This window comes from Engystomops pustulosus, chromosome 9, assembly GCF_040894005.1.
Source record: "Engystomops pustulosus chromosome 9, aEngPut4.maternal, whole genome shotgun sequence".
NCBI classification, from domain to species: domain Eukaryota; kingdom Metazoa; phylum Chordata; class Amphibia; order Anura; family Leptodactylidae; genus Engystomops; species Engystomops pustulosus.
The window spans coordinates 7,817,251-7,830,917 of NC_092419.1; the positions used below are offsets into that span (position 1 = coordinate 7,817,251).

A 13,667-nucleotide genomic window follows, 5' to 3' on the forward strand; every position below is an offset into this window, starting at 1 on the left:
TGTTTAAGTCTAGTATTAGGAAATACAAAAGTGAGATCGTGCTCCTCTAAGGTAGATAAAACACAAATGGTGGAGACCCCTATTTATCCCTATTAGGGTGGGGGTTTCCCTTATTAAAGGCTAGGTTTAAGCCTTTGATTAAATAGTCAGGAGGAGCCGTCCAACAGTCAGTTACCGTGCATAGACTGCAGTCGGTGGTTAGTACTTGGGGAGACCACGGAGGGGTGACTGGAACGGCGCTAGCTGGATGGTAATCAGTTCAGGAAAGGTGTCCACGCTACATGAGTATTGATTTAAATGTTGCTTTATTGATGGCGCGTTTCGGAGACACGCCGTCTCCTTCTTCAGATCAATTTGTGTAGCAAGTGTTACTGAGAGAGGTGGAGTAAGAGTGTTGTGTAGAAGAGCAGTCTCTTAGTAGGGAAACAATAGAGAGTTCGGAGCATCAATATGTGTGTGGGTGACCGTTACAGACGAGAAAATCGTCCGTGATTCCATTTCCTGAAGTTTTGCTACATTTTTCAGTAGATGCACTTTTGATCCAAATTCATTCCATACAAACCAAAGTTGTTCCTATTGTACCTAATTGGAATATAACCCTTATAGTCCCCTATCTTATTTTACAAACTTTCTATGGATTTTTCACTATACCTTACCCATCCCCAGTCCCTAAGCCCTTTTGAAGGTGTAAATAACAGTGCATTGAAAAACTCTCTGGGAAATCATCATATTATAAAAAAGTGGCAGATGTTCTGCTTCCTCATTTTACCTCCTGGTGTGAGGTTCTTCATACAGGTGCATCCTTCCCTAAACAAGCTTTAGGAGCAACAATAACAGTATTACATGAAGAGGGCAAAGGCCCAGACAATTGTGGAAGCTACTGCCCTATCGCTTTAATAAACGTTAATGTAAAAATTTGGGCAAAGATCTTCTCACAGAGACTTATTTGACTGCTCCCCAGGCTACTGCATCCTGACCAAGCAGGATTTGCCCCAGATAGAGAGGGTACAGGAATGCTATAGTAAATGCTAGGAAGCTTAACATCCCATTAGTCCTTCTTGGCACTGATCCCGAGAAGGCATTTGATAGAATTGGCAGGCAGTACATGTTTGGTCTCCCAGAATTCTTTACTACAGCAGTGGGAGTCTCTCTATACCCAGCCTAGTGCCAGGATCAATTTCAATGTCATCTTCTCTGACCCATTTTTGATGCAGAATGGTACGAGGCAAGGCTGCTGTCTATCCCTGTCTCTTTGTGCTAGCCATGAAGGCGTTACCCCAGGCCCTGAGGGATTAAAGCAACAAAACCAACCACATAAACACTACTTTTGTGGATGATCTTGTGATGGTGGCAACGAACCCCAAGATAGTATTCCCACACATACGTACATGAAGGCAGAAGCCGGTGCTGCTATGGGTCTGAAAGGTTTATGCAGAGTTGCTGGGTCTAGTTATGCTACGTTCCAACGTTCATCCAGTTGTACAATTGACAAAGAGACATAATAGACACCCAATGTAAAATCTGTGTCAGGAACCGTTACTCATTAAAAGTCTGGGCACTTCTCATATGATCAAGAGACCATTGGGTTCCTTCAAGAACCAAAATCCACTAGATGTCAAATATCTAATGTGACAGTACAATGTTAGAACAGTTACCCAAAGAGAACATGGTCAATTAATTTGTGATAGAGCAAGATGGATGAGTTTAGAAAAGTTTCAATTTTGTCCCCAAAGTCCATGGGGCTCCAACCAGTAGAACCACCAGTAATACGCAGAAGACTTCTACAGCCCAGTCACAGCACGCTCATAAAAACCTAAGATCTTTGATCAATTTTCAAAAACTTTTATTAGACCTTGAGTAAGTTTAAGGCATTGTTATATTTTCTTGTCTACTTCTAAAGTTTGCCTTGAACAAGCTGAAGCTCTGAAGCTCGCTATGAACCTCTCACCCTCATCTTACCATAGACATACAAGGTGAGGTTTATTAATGTGTGGGTCTTGAGGCTAGTGCAGAGTAGAACTAGACTGTTCTCTACTGGACCAGATTTATCACAGTGGGGCAGATTTACTTACCTGGTCCATTCGCAATCCAGCGGCGCGTTCTCTGCGGTGGATTCGGGTCTGGCCGGGATTTATTAAGGCAGTTCCTCCGACGTCCACCAGGTGTCGCTGCTGCGCTGAAGAGCATCGGAACGCACTCAAGTACACCGGCCTATTCCTAGTGAAGGTAAGTGCAAGCTCCGCGACACATTTTTTGTTTTAAATGCGGCCGTTTTTCCGAATCCGTTGGGTTTTTGTTCGGCCACACCCCCCCCCCATTTCCGTCGCGTGCATGCCGGTGCCGATGCGCCACAATCCGATCATGTGCGCCAAAATCCCAGGGCAATTCAGGGAAAATCGGCGCAAATCGGAAATATTGGGGTAACACGTCGGGAAAACGCGAATCGGGCCCTTAGTAAATGACCCCCAGTGTCTCATGCTGGATGATTAATCTGGTGCAGTGTGAGAATGGCGAGTTGTACTTTGCACCTCCTTTTAGATGGTCTAGTTTCTGGCGCACAAGTCATGTCTTGCACAGACACACCCCTTTTCGTTTGAGTCGGAAAACAGCCTAAAATTGGTCTAAAACCTTCAGTAAATGTGGAGCACATCATTTCAGGTGCAAATGACTCCAGGTTTCCAGCATAGAAAGATTGATAAATCTTCTCCACATTGAATTTACAACAAGCTGGCCGGATGGCTTTGAAACATCATAGTGGATTTATGTAGATTCTCATTGTCTGCATTTCATCTATTCTACAGTAAAAGCTTAATTTTATAGGTCATCCAGACACTGGTTCCCATCCTCACATCTAGTGGTGGTGACAAATCGTATCTGCCTTCTGGAACCAGATTGCAAACCAGTGTTCCTGTTCTTATGAATCCATCATCTTAGGTATTGGATTAGTTGTCTTACGTAACCAGGTGACTGGTTGCCTTAATTTTAGATTTTCAGTTTGGACCGCACTACCTCCACCGCAATAATTGTCAGGGGTGTGCTAGATGTCAGGTTTTTCACATTTTTCCAATGACATTTTTAGGAACGAGCGATGAATCTAATTTTATGGCTTGGAGGAAGATTTTCTATGCCACTTTCTGCTGGGGAGATGTCAAGATCTTTGGGGTCCACTGTTGCTTTCAGCGTGAAGTTTTGTAGGATAACGGTGAAGAAAATAAAAAGTTGCAGGCGCACCAAGCTTTCAGCAATGCACGCCCTCTTCCCTGCAAGGAGAAAAAATACAAGGAGAGTAAATTATGCACAGCACAGGGGATCAAAAATAGTTATGAAAATGTCAACATTGTAAAGTAAATTTTTGTGCATCACAGAGTTATGTTCATCAAAACATCAAAATCGTATGAACAGAATGGGGGGGATTCATTAACACTTCAGCCTCTTAGTAGATACGGGTGCAAACTCTGACACTTCCAATCTGTAGACCACATCGGAACTCGTTTTTTCCTATAGTCTCCACCTTCTGCATTCTCTGCCCACCCAGTTCTGGTCAACTCTCCGGCGCGTCACGCCCATAGTCGGAGAAGCCAGAAAACTGTTGGGTAGTGGGAAACTCCTGTGCTTTCTCAACCAGTTTTCTGGCATAATGAATCTCCCCCCCCTGTCCATATGTTGTATTTGTAAGGTCCTGGAGTCTTCTCTAAAATCAATGCTTTATGATTACAATATTTGTTTTATATAGAATCCAATAAAACGAGACGTGGTTCTATTCTCCAAGAAGTGGGCTTCATTTGCAACTACGAACGATCAGAGAAATCTGGAGGTCCTTTCACCATAGGTCTATAACCATTGACCAAGAAGAGAAAGAATAAAATGAGAAGAGGAGTATAAAGAACAGGCGGTCCCATACTTAAGGACACCTAAATTACAGACGACCCCTAGTTAAAGACCGACTCCTCTGCCCACTGTGATCTCTGGTGAAGTCTCTGGATGTTACTATAGTCCCAGGCTTCAGTTATCAGCTATAAAGTGTTTGTAATGAAGATTTGTAGATAATCCTTGGTCCAATTACAGCAAAAAATTTTGAAAGTCCAATTGTCACTTGGGGGGGGGGGGGCAAATTTTTTTTGGTCTGGATGTACAATTAAAAAAATATACAGTTTTGACTTTCATACAAATTCAACTTAAGAACAAACCTACAGAACCGATCTTGTATGTAACCCGGGGACTGCCTGTAAATATTTTGGTGGTGGTGACATGGTGATCTCAGGAGCGCCGCATACAATTACGAAATGTAAAATTAACCTGAAATTCACCCAATTCCCAGTGAATTCAGCATTACGTAGAGTTTACAGTGAAGAATTTATAACTTGTGTTTCCAAGGTTTGTCTCCAACCTTAGAAACCCACCAGTAAATGTGGCGGTGATTTCTCGTAAAATACTCAACAGATTTTTCCAGTTTATAACAAATCTTGTGTAAATATCCTGATCTAACTTCAGCCATTAGATGGAATATGGATTTTCAAACCTGCAGAAAATGGCATAAATCCATTATTTTTCTTAAACTTCCCGTTCTCATCTAAAAAATGATGGATATTGAATTTTTCAGGTGTTTCAAACTGTGTTGGATCATTCAGCACTGACGTCAACATAGGAATAATATTTGTACCCTGAAAAGAAAGCACAAAAAAAGAACGTTCAATTAAATACTTTAAATTTTTAGCTAGGGATTTTTTTTAACACAGTTGGTAATTTAGTAATGAAAATGCCAAAAATCTGAAGGAGTTTACTCCCCAAAAATGGCTAGCGTCCCTTAAACAAGCACTAAATTTCACTTTTATTTCATGTGCCTTAATTTTTCAGGTGAGAAGCACAAATTCATATGCCATGACTAGTGAGGAACATGCTGTACATTGCGTATTAGGGTTCCCAAACCCGGACTTCAGCCAGAAGTTCTGTGTCTGGCCCCACCGGTAACACCTGTGATCGGTGTTAACTCTTTAAATTTAATGTGCACCCCATCATTTACTCAGGGATCATCATTCCTCTTATGATGTCAAGGGGACCAATGATCCTAGAGAAAATGGCAGTGTTACCATTGGGGGTTGGGCGTTGGTGGGGGTATGTTGGCCGGACCCAAACTTGAACAAGTCTGCTCATCAACTCATGACCCTATAGTGAAGTTTTACTATTCACCTTTGGGATATGGTAGCCATGGAAGGTCACATCTCTTATGGTGGATCGGGCAATACCCATCGGGAAGATGTCACTATATCTCTGTATCTCATGTAGTAAGGCGTTTGTGTAGGGCATGTGGTTCCTGTCATCTGCCTTAGGTTCCCTTTCTCGTCCAATCACTTGATCAATCTCCTTTTGAATTTTTTCTGTAATGCATTTATAGAGAAGACATAATAAGACACAAAATTATTAGGATTTGTTTTGAACGTTTCCATGTTGAATAAAGAAAATATATAATATTGTAAATTCAGAATAGAAGAGTTTTACAATCATCCAAATAACATGAAAATTTGTCACACACCATAATCTCTTCTTTTTCCTCAATGGTTTTGTACCTGAACACCCCCTGGATGCTGCGGTAACCAAATAAGAAAGGAGACTTACCTTGCTTCAGCTCTGTCTCCAATCTCATGGCTGTCTCCTATTCTTTGGCACTGCCTGTGGGCCGCTAGTTTTGGGGGGGGGAGTCACATGCTGGAAATGTCACTTGCAAAATACTAACCCCAGCAGCTCCACATTGAAAGTTGAAAAGTGTTTTCCGTATTTGGTCCACAAGACATTGATTTTGTCTTCCTCTTCTCATTGATGCTTTAGTTTTAGTAAAAAAGGCTATTTGGGTGGGATATTTGACCTTATCCTGCACTATAGAGGTCAAGTAGAACCCAACTTGAAGGCTCCTTGTGTCAAATTCCCAGGGGTTGATTGAGATTAAGCCTCAGATTAATTTGATATTTCGAGCTCAAGGAACCCTAGTCCGACACTACTCCCAAGTCCTACAGGAAAGTTGAAACCATTGCTCATGGCCAGAGTTCATTAAAGGGAACCTGTCACCAGGGACCTCATTTTTACTAAAGACAGGTTGAAGAAGCCCATCACACCTGCAGTGCAAAAATACCTCTCCACCTTTTATAAGCATTTGCATTGCTATATAATTGAGTGTTATAGCTTACCTTGCACCCTGACAAAATCCTGTGGTAGTCCCAGGGGTTGGGCTTTGGTTTGGATGCATTTCAAAAAACAACATGTGTCTGTGTTACTCAATCCTCAGCTCTCAGCCCCCACCTTTGTGCTCCTGTACAGCTCCTCCCTCTACCACTGATGTCATCTCACCAGGCTGTGACCTCTGGAGCAGGAGGGAGGAGCTGTACAGAAGCACAAAGGTATGGGCTAAGATCTGAGGAGTCTGTAGCAGAGACAAGTCACATGTTGTTTTTGAAATGCATCCAAACCAAAGCCCAACCCCTAGGACTACCCCAGGATTTTGTCAGGGTGCAAGGTAAGTTATAACACACAATTATATTATAATATAAATGCTTATAAAAGGCAGAGAGACATTTTTGCACTGCAGGTGGGATGGGGTTCTGCAATGTGTCTTTAGTGAAAATGAGGTCCCTGGTGACAGGATCCCTTTAAGTTGATCATTTGGGGACATATGGGAGGGGAAGCCAGCCGTCAGACCCCCAGCTATAAGTTTGCTCATATACTTGTAAACATAATCACCATACAGACATCCCATCTTCCCCAATAAATGAGCCTGATGAAGCTTGGTCCCCTACTGCTCCATACTTCATGGTCATGTAATAATGTTTCCAATTTGAGTATGGACTTTTCACCCCCAATTCTGTGTGGAGAAGAAAAAAATTCTTCCACAAAAAAAAAAAACTATTTCTTCATAGTGACAATTTCTCCCATTACCTTGTATCTCTGGATATTTTATAAGTATTAATAGACCAAAGTGCATAGTAACCGCGGTGGTCTCCGAGCCTCCTAGGAACATGTCAAATGCTGTTTCTATCAGGTTGGTTACATTGAACACAGTGTTGGGGTTCTTCTCCTCCTGTAAACAAGGTTATGACTTAATCACATTCAACTTTGGTAAAACAGGAAATAAGAAGAGAGAAACGCACCCCAAAACTAATGTGTTTTAGCCATCAGGCAGTTGCTGAACCAGTAAAGAAATGTTTACTTCTGGAAGTCGCTCTGCCCATCAGGTGAATTTACATAATTAAAAAAAAAAATCTTTTACATAAAAATTAGGGCATTAGACGCTAAAAGTTCAGCAGATCCTGCCAAAAGGGGCACACGCCAACAAGTAACTGTGCTAGGTTTGCAATCATTGATCCTGGAGGTAGATGTCCTTTAAGCCACTAAAGATTTGTTGACCAGGAATGACTCACTACTACTACTTACCACTCTTTTGACACATCTACTGGGTTTTAAATTCCAATACTGTGAGTGTACAACAACTACAAATGTTGTGTAGATGTGGACTCACCTGCTTCTTTCGGATGAGGAAACAGTCAATGTAATCTCGAGGACAGGTTGGATCCAGCGTATTCTGGTGGCTTTCGACACTTTCCTCCACAAAGTCTTTGAGTGATTTAAGAAGTTGAAATATTTTTCTGTGAGGTCCGGGAACACAATACATGATCCTAGGGAAGATGTCATACAACTAAAGGGAGAAAACGTTATAATGAGTAGGATTGGACCTATAGTCTATGTAGGATAAAACCGAGGTCATGTATGATGGAGACCCAACAAGGAACCCATGACCCATGATATTGAAATTGTAGTTGGCCAAATTTTGCCATACCTGGCCCCATGTTGATGACACGATGTGGAAAGCATGACGCGAATCTGCAAGTGTTCTCATCCATTTCTCGTCTTTGAAGTCAAATCGCTTTCCTATCACTAAGCTTGACATGATATTAGAAGAGGCACAGGTGACAGCAGTGCTGGGGTCAAATGGTTGCCCTAAAGAGAAACCGTGAATAAGGCAATTAACTTCCGTACTTTAGAATTTTTTACATTTTATTCAGGTCACGTACCGTTTAAGCTTCTGAAGTAGTCTACAAGGTGCTGAGCTTCCATTTGTAGAGGTTCTTCTAAACTCTTCTTACCCATCCCAAAGTCTTTTAAGGTCAGAAGAGAAAATTGTCTCAGCTGAGTCCAATGTTCTCCATTCGTGAATGATAAGCCTTTAGAAAATACCAAGGTGGAACAAAAACTTTTATTCAATCTCTGATCTACTGTACTTGTATCTACTCAGTGGTAAATAACCTTTATTATATCGGTATCTTATCCTAAAGTAAGAAGAGAGTAAAAATAAAGTGGTCAGACAAATTCCACTTTATAGGGGATCTACTGGGGCCCCCCCAGCCATTACAAGAACTAAGGTTCCTGAGTGTGCAGTTAGGAAGGAATGGTGGATGGCATCAGTTTTGGTATAGAAAAATTAGGTGACTCCTTGTACAGTTCTAAGTTTTTCTTGTGGAGCTCCACTGCCCATCAGATTCATTAGTGGCTTTGGCCCTTTAATAAATGCTCTCATGGTGTATTTTCTGTCGGGGATTTTTTTTCACAAGGTCTCAAAATGCATAAAAAGTCCCAGCACAGAGACCAGCAAGGGACTAGAGGGGCTAAGAGACTTTTTATGAGACTATTTGCAAAAATCCCAAATCATGAATCTGGCTTTGCACGGTGTCATGTGACGTTTTAATAGCAACTAATGAGGAGTTGGAAATAGCCCTGTGAGACGTTTTAGCAGTGAAGTAAAAAAAAAAGTAGAAGTAAAAAGTAGAAGTAAAAAAAAAAAAAAAAACCCTCAATGCGACTACTTTGAGCCTTTTTTACGCCAAGAAAGCCCAGGAAACCAATGATAAATAATCCCCCATTACTCTATTCACATAAAGGGGGAGATTTACTAATTCTGTCACAAGCAAGACTGTCGGCATCGAAGATCAGTTCCGCAAAGCACAGCCCGATGTATTGAACTGGCTCACGGCTGTTAATAATTAATGGGTAGACGGAACTCATCAGTCGCACGCTATAAAAATGCCGACATCAATGAGATGTGCGCCAAAATCTTACATGGACTATCTGACCATTTTTTTCCTGGTCCATTGTGCGGCAAAATTTGCACCTAAAATGCAGACAAAATTCATATAAATGTGATGGATAATGTGGAAAAGTGAGGCCACGCCCACTTGTGCCAAAAAAAACCCGGAAAAGTTGCGATAGTTGGAAACATCTGTTCTTTATGGCGCTAACTTATTATAAATGATCCGCAACACTTTTGCGCCTAAAAAAATTGAGTTCCCGACAATTTTTAGGCGCAGATACTATATCAAATCTGCCCCAAAGTGTCCAAAGACACTGGCTCAGATTTCCTATGGCAGTATTCTGGAGTAGACTGTACATACAGTAAATATATGTGTAAACTGGATCACATGGATGTATGAAGTGTTTGTGATAATATTCTCAAGCGGCTGCACTGTGCACGCGTCCACACAATACCGCGGACAGAAAGGGGCGTTATGGTGAGTACTCGCACCGGCTGCCACATTTATGTCAGCAAGTCTGACAGACGTGGCGCACAACCCATTGGGGGATTTACAAATTCTGGCGCACGCACGACTGTCGGCATCGGAGATCAGTCTCCGGAAAGCACAGCCCGATGTTATAAAGTGGCGCATGGCTGTTAGTAATTAATGGGTAGACGAAACTAATCAGTGATGTGGCATAAAAATGCCGACATCAATTAAATATGCGCCAAAATCTTACATGGACTGCGCCTTAATTTTGCTCTCTGCCCATTTTTTCCCTGCTCTATTGTGTGTCAAAATTTGCGCCAAAAAATTGGGATAGTCGGAGACATCTGTTCTTTCCGGCGCAAACTCAATATAAATGATCCACAGTAATTCTGCGCAAAAAACACTATAAAATGCCAGCATTTGGCACATATATGATAATACATGTTCTCCATTGAGTTGAGTGCACCAGAAAAAATCTGGGGCACACAGTTCATGCACTTTGGACATGTGCAACGTGCGCCACATTCATGAAGACTGAGCTCCAGTCTTCATGAATGTGTCGTCCACTGCACGTAGAGTAGTATGCCTCACTAACAGTAAATCTGGTCCACTATGTCCCAAAACACGGTGCTCTATGCTGTAGCTAAGGGTAATTTGGGTGGAAAACCACAAATCGGAAAATACAGTCTGAGGGTCCATGACTCCATTTAGTCCCTGACCCGAGAGTAGTGTAGCAATTAATAAGGAGATGTTCCAATTTTGCAGTAGATGCTATTTGTATATTCCATCTGATAAATGATAATGTACCTGAGTGACGGAAGATACGTTCCAGCAGTGGAAGAGCCCCACGATTCACAAAGACATCTCCCATGTCTACTAGAGCTTCCTTTACCATCTGGTATCCAGTCAGAACAACTACAGGTCTTGTGCCAAAGTACACCGTATAAATCGCTCCATATTTTTTTGCCATCTGTAAAATTGTCAAATAGTTCGTTAAAAGGAGGGCTCCATCTGGAACAAAATCTACCTTAACAATGTTTACTTAACCCCTTAAGGAGGCAGCCAGTTTGCACTTTAAGGCTTAGACCATATTATTGAAATCTGACCAGTGTCTCTTTGAGTCGTAATAACTTTTTAACACTTTAACTGATTTTGAGTTTTCTCGTGACACATTGGGGGTCATTTACTAAGGGCCCGATTCGCGTTTTCCCGACGTGTTACCCGAATATTTCCGATTTGCGCCGATTGTACCTGAATTGCCCCGGGATTTTGGCTCACGCGATCGGATTGTGGCGCATCGGCGCCGGCATGCACGCGACGGAAATCGGGGGGCGTGGCCGAACGAAAAACCCGACGTATTCGGAAAAACCGCCGCATTTAAAAAACGAAAAAGTGTCGCTTAGGAAGCGCTTACCTTCACCTGGTCCAGCTCGGTGCATTCCGGCGCCTTCAGATGATTTTCAGCGCAGCAGCGCCACCTGGTGGACGGCGGAGGAACTGCCTTCATAAATCCCGTCCGGACCCGAATCCTGTGCAGAGAACGCGCCGCTGGATCGCCGAATGGGCCGGGTAAGTAAATCTGCCCCATTGGGTCTACAGAACACACTTTTGTTGGATTTTGGAAACTTTGGGGATTTGCACCGCTGTGACAGCTATTTAGAAGGCGATTGTGTCACACGTGATCGCAGCTGCACGATAGTTTGTCTCTGCACATGGGCAATAAGTGCTGAGAGCGACGTGACATCACGGCTCTTGGCACCAGAAGAAGGGCACATAAGAAAACAGAGGCGTGCATAGTTACTCATCGGAAGGAAATGAAAGGCGGCCAGTGACGTAGGGGTAGCACCCAAGGCTCATTTGAATATGTAGGTAAATTGATTTTTTAGCTAAACTAAAGGTTGATGTCCCTAACCAAAGTATGTGCCGGCATCAGTATTAAATACCCTACAGGGTGGTGTGCTCGCAGGATTTCCTCATGCGGGCAGTGGTAGGTTTCCTTTAAGTTGAATTTTATGTATGTCTGAACTATTATATTTTATTATTGTAGATCCAATTTTTTTTGTTCCATTGACAATTGGATTTTCAATAGTTTTTGCTGTAATGGGACCAAGGATTATCCATAAAATTTCATTAGAGACACCTTACAGCTGATCATTGCAGTCTGGGGCTATAGTAACATCCAGAGACTTCACCAGAGGTCACAGGGGGCAGAGGGGTCTGTCTGTAACTAGGGGTCGTCTGTAAGTCGGGTGTCCTTAAATTGGTGGATTGCCTGTATATAAAAAGATATTCTTCCCTGCATGCAAAAACTTCCACACATTCTTCTGAATCCAGAGTCTTACGGAAAACCTCCCAATATTTGTATTAAGTAGGTTCTATGTACTTTTAAGGGAAGTATTAATCCAATCCTTTCGAAAACAAACCAACACCAGTCATGAAACCCATACAGAAGATGCTAAGCCCACAACCGTTATTCTTCTTGACTTGATATGAAGATCCTACTTACCTTTGCTAAGCTTGGGACTATTCCCTCTACGTGAGTCTGTAGAAGGTTCCCTACAATGGGCAGTGGGAATGGGCCAGGAGGCATGTTCCGTCTTTTCCATGCATATTTCCAGTAAAAGAAAATTAGAATGAAGGTGATGGCTCCAACCAAGATCACAGCAATATTCTGCTGGACCGTCATGGCTCTGGCAGTCTGAGTACTGTGCTCAGGTGTTGTGTGTGTTGGGAGGGATCAATGGATTCAGCTCAATTCTCCAGCTTTTGGCTCAGATGAGGCCGGTCATGTTACCAGGATTAAACCATTTGAAGCAAATTCTCTGTCCAGGTGTAACATCTGAATGGAAATCTAAGCCTTTAAGCCCTTCATTATACACAGTGACGTCCTTATAACCAGATATTTTATGACCCTCTAACACCTTGCAATAACCGAGAGCATCTCTAAGAGGAATATAGAGGATAGTGTTGTATGTTAGGCGTTGAGCAAATTAAGCTTTGTCATGTTGTAGTCTGGGAAAAGGAAGGCATTAGGACTCGGGGGAATAAGCTTTAGTAGTTGGTTTGCTATTTTGATGTGTTAAGGCCGTATGCAGGGGCTGTTTTGACCATGAAGGTGAAATCGAAAGATAAAAGTCCTATAGCACCAGAGGGAATGTGGGGTATTTGGGTTCACCACCCACAATTAAGGAGTTGTGTTTAGCGGACCACAAATAGGAGGGGTTTGGTTTAACCTAACCTGTCGGTGGGACATGACGCCATTTTGGGGAGGATCGTTGCTCCACAATGACATTATGATGATCTCATGTTAGTACCGATGGTGCCGCATTGATCTTAGTACTGATGTGTCCGTATTGATTTAGGTGCCACTGGAGACTTTGCTGGCGCTGATTACAGGTCTTACTTGTTGGGTACCTGAACCTGGACTCAAACAAGTTATTAAAATGAAAATTTGAATGGGTCCACAGATGACTATAAAGGAGCTTAGGAAAGTTATACAATTGTGTGGGTTATTTCTTTCATGACTCAACTTGTAAGGTCCAGTCTTCTGTGCAGTTTTTCTGATGCAGTTTTTGAAGCCAAAACCAGGTGTGGATCATAATGGGTGAGAACATATCATCACGAGAAGCTGCTCCTCATCTGTTTTCACTTCACTGCGGATTTGGACATCAAAAGCTGCATCAAAAAAGCTGAGCGTGTGAACGCACCCTAACACTTATGAAAATCAGTGCATGTTTTTTAGGTGCAAACTGCTTGCACATGTATCAAAGAAGTAATCACACCATATTTGTGTCTGTCTGTTTTTTGGTTCTGCTGCACTATGCTTCATGGGACACAAATTTCTGCACAGAACGGGAGTTCCGGTGCTCAGTCGGACCGTGTGCCAGATTTAACATGCAAAGTTCGACAGAAGTGTGTTGCACACCCCATGTTAAAGGTGCACCAAAAGAAGTGTGGTGCACTCTGTCGGAGCAGTGCAGGGGGCGCCGGATTCATGAATAACATGCACCAGAAATCCTGAATGTTGCGCCCCCTGCACACTGCACATAGTACACACTGCACTGCCTTTAGTAAATCTGCCCCAATGGGTCGTAAATGTAGCATCTTACTACCAGAAGTAGCAAT

The 13,667-nt window shown here is 42.5% G+C and overlaps 1 protein-coding gene across 1 annotated transcript; it reads right to left on the reverse strand.

Annotated features, from left to right (window-relative positions):
* Positions 1 to 549: 549 nt before the first annotated feature.
* Positions 550 to 12,231, reverse strand: LOC140077766 (cytochrome P450 2C20-like). The gene is made up of 9 exons (XM_072125210.1): positions 12,049 to 12,231; positions 10,350 to 10,512; positions 8,058 to 8,207; positions 7,823 to 7,983; positions 7,505 to 7,681; positions 6,925 to 7,066; positions 5,188 to 5,375; positions 4,520 to 4,661; positions 550 to 3,260 (listed from the first exon to the last, which is right to left on the reverse strand). Exons 1-9 carry the CDS (start codon positions 12,226 to 12,228, stop codon positions 3,076 to 3,078), a joined length of 1,488 nt encoding a protein of 495 aa, XP_071981311.1. The 5' UTR covers positions 12,229 to 12,231; the 3' UTR covers positions 550 to 3,075.
* Between the last annotated feature and the right edge of the window lie 1,436 nt (positions 12,232 to 13,667).

Excerpts from the sequence above, each read along its gene's own strand:
- LOC140077766 (XM_072125210.1), bottom strand. The coding sequence starts at position 12,228 with ATGACGGTCCAGCAGAATATTGCTGTGATCTTGGTTGGAGCCATCACC. Across the intron at positions 7,682-7,822 it reads TGTCATCAACATGGGGCCAG|TTGTATGACATCTTCCCTAG; the intron begins GTATGGCAAAAT and ends TTCTCCCTTTAG. Across the intron at positions 5,376-6,924 it reads AAAATATCCAGAGATACAAG|AAAAAATTCAAAAGGAGATT; the intron begins GTAATGGGAGAA and ends AATGCATTACAG.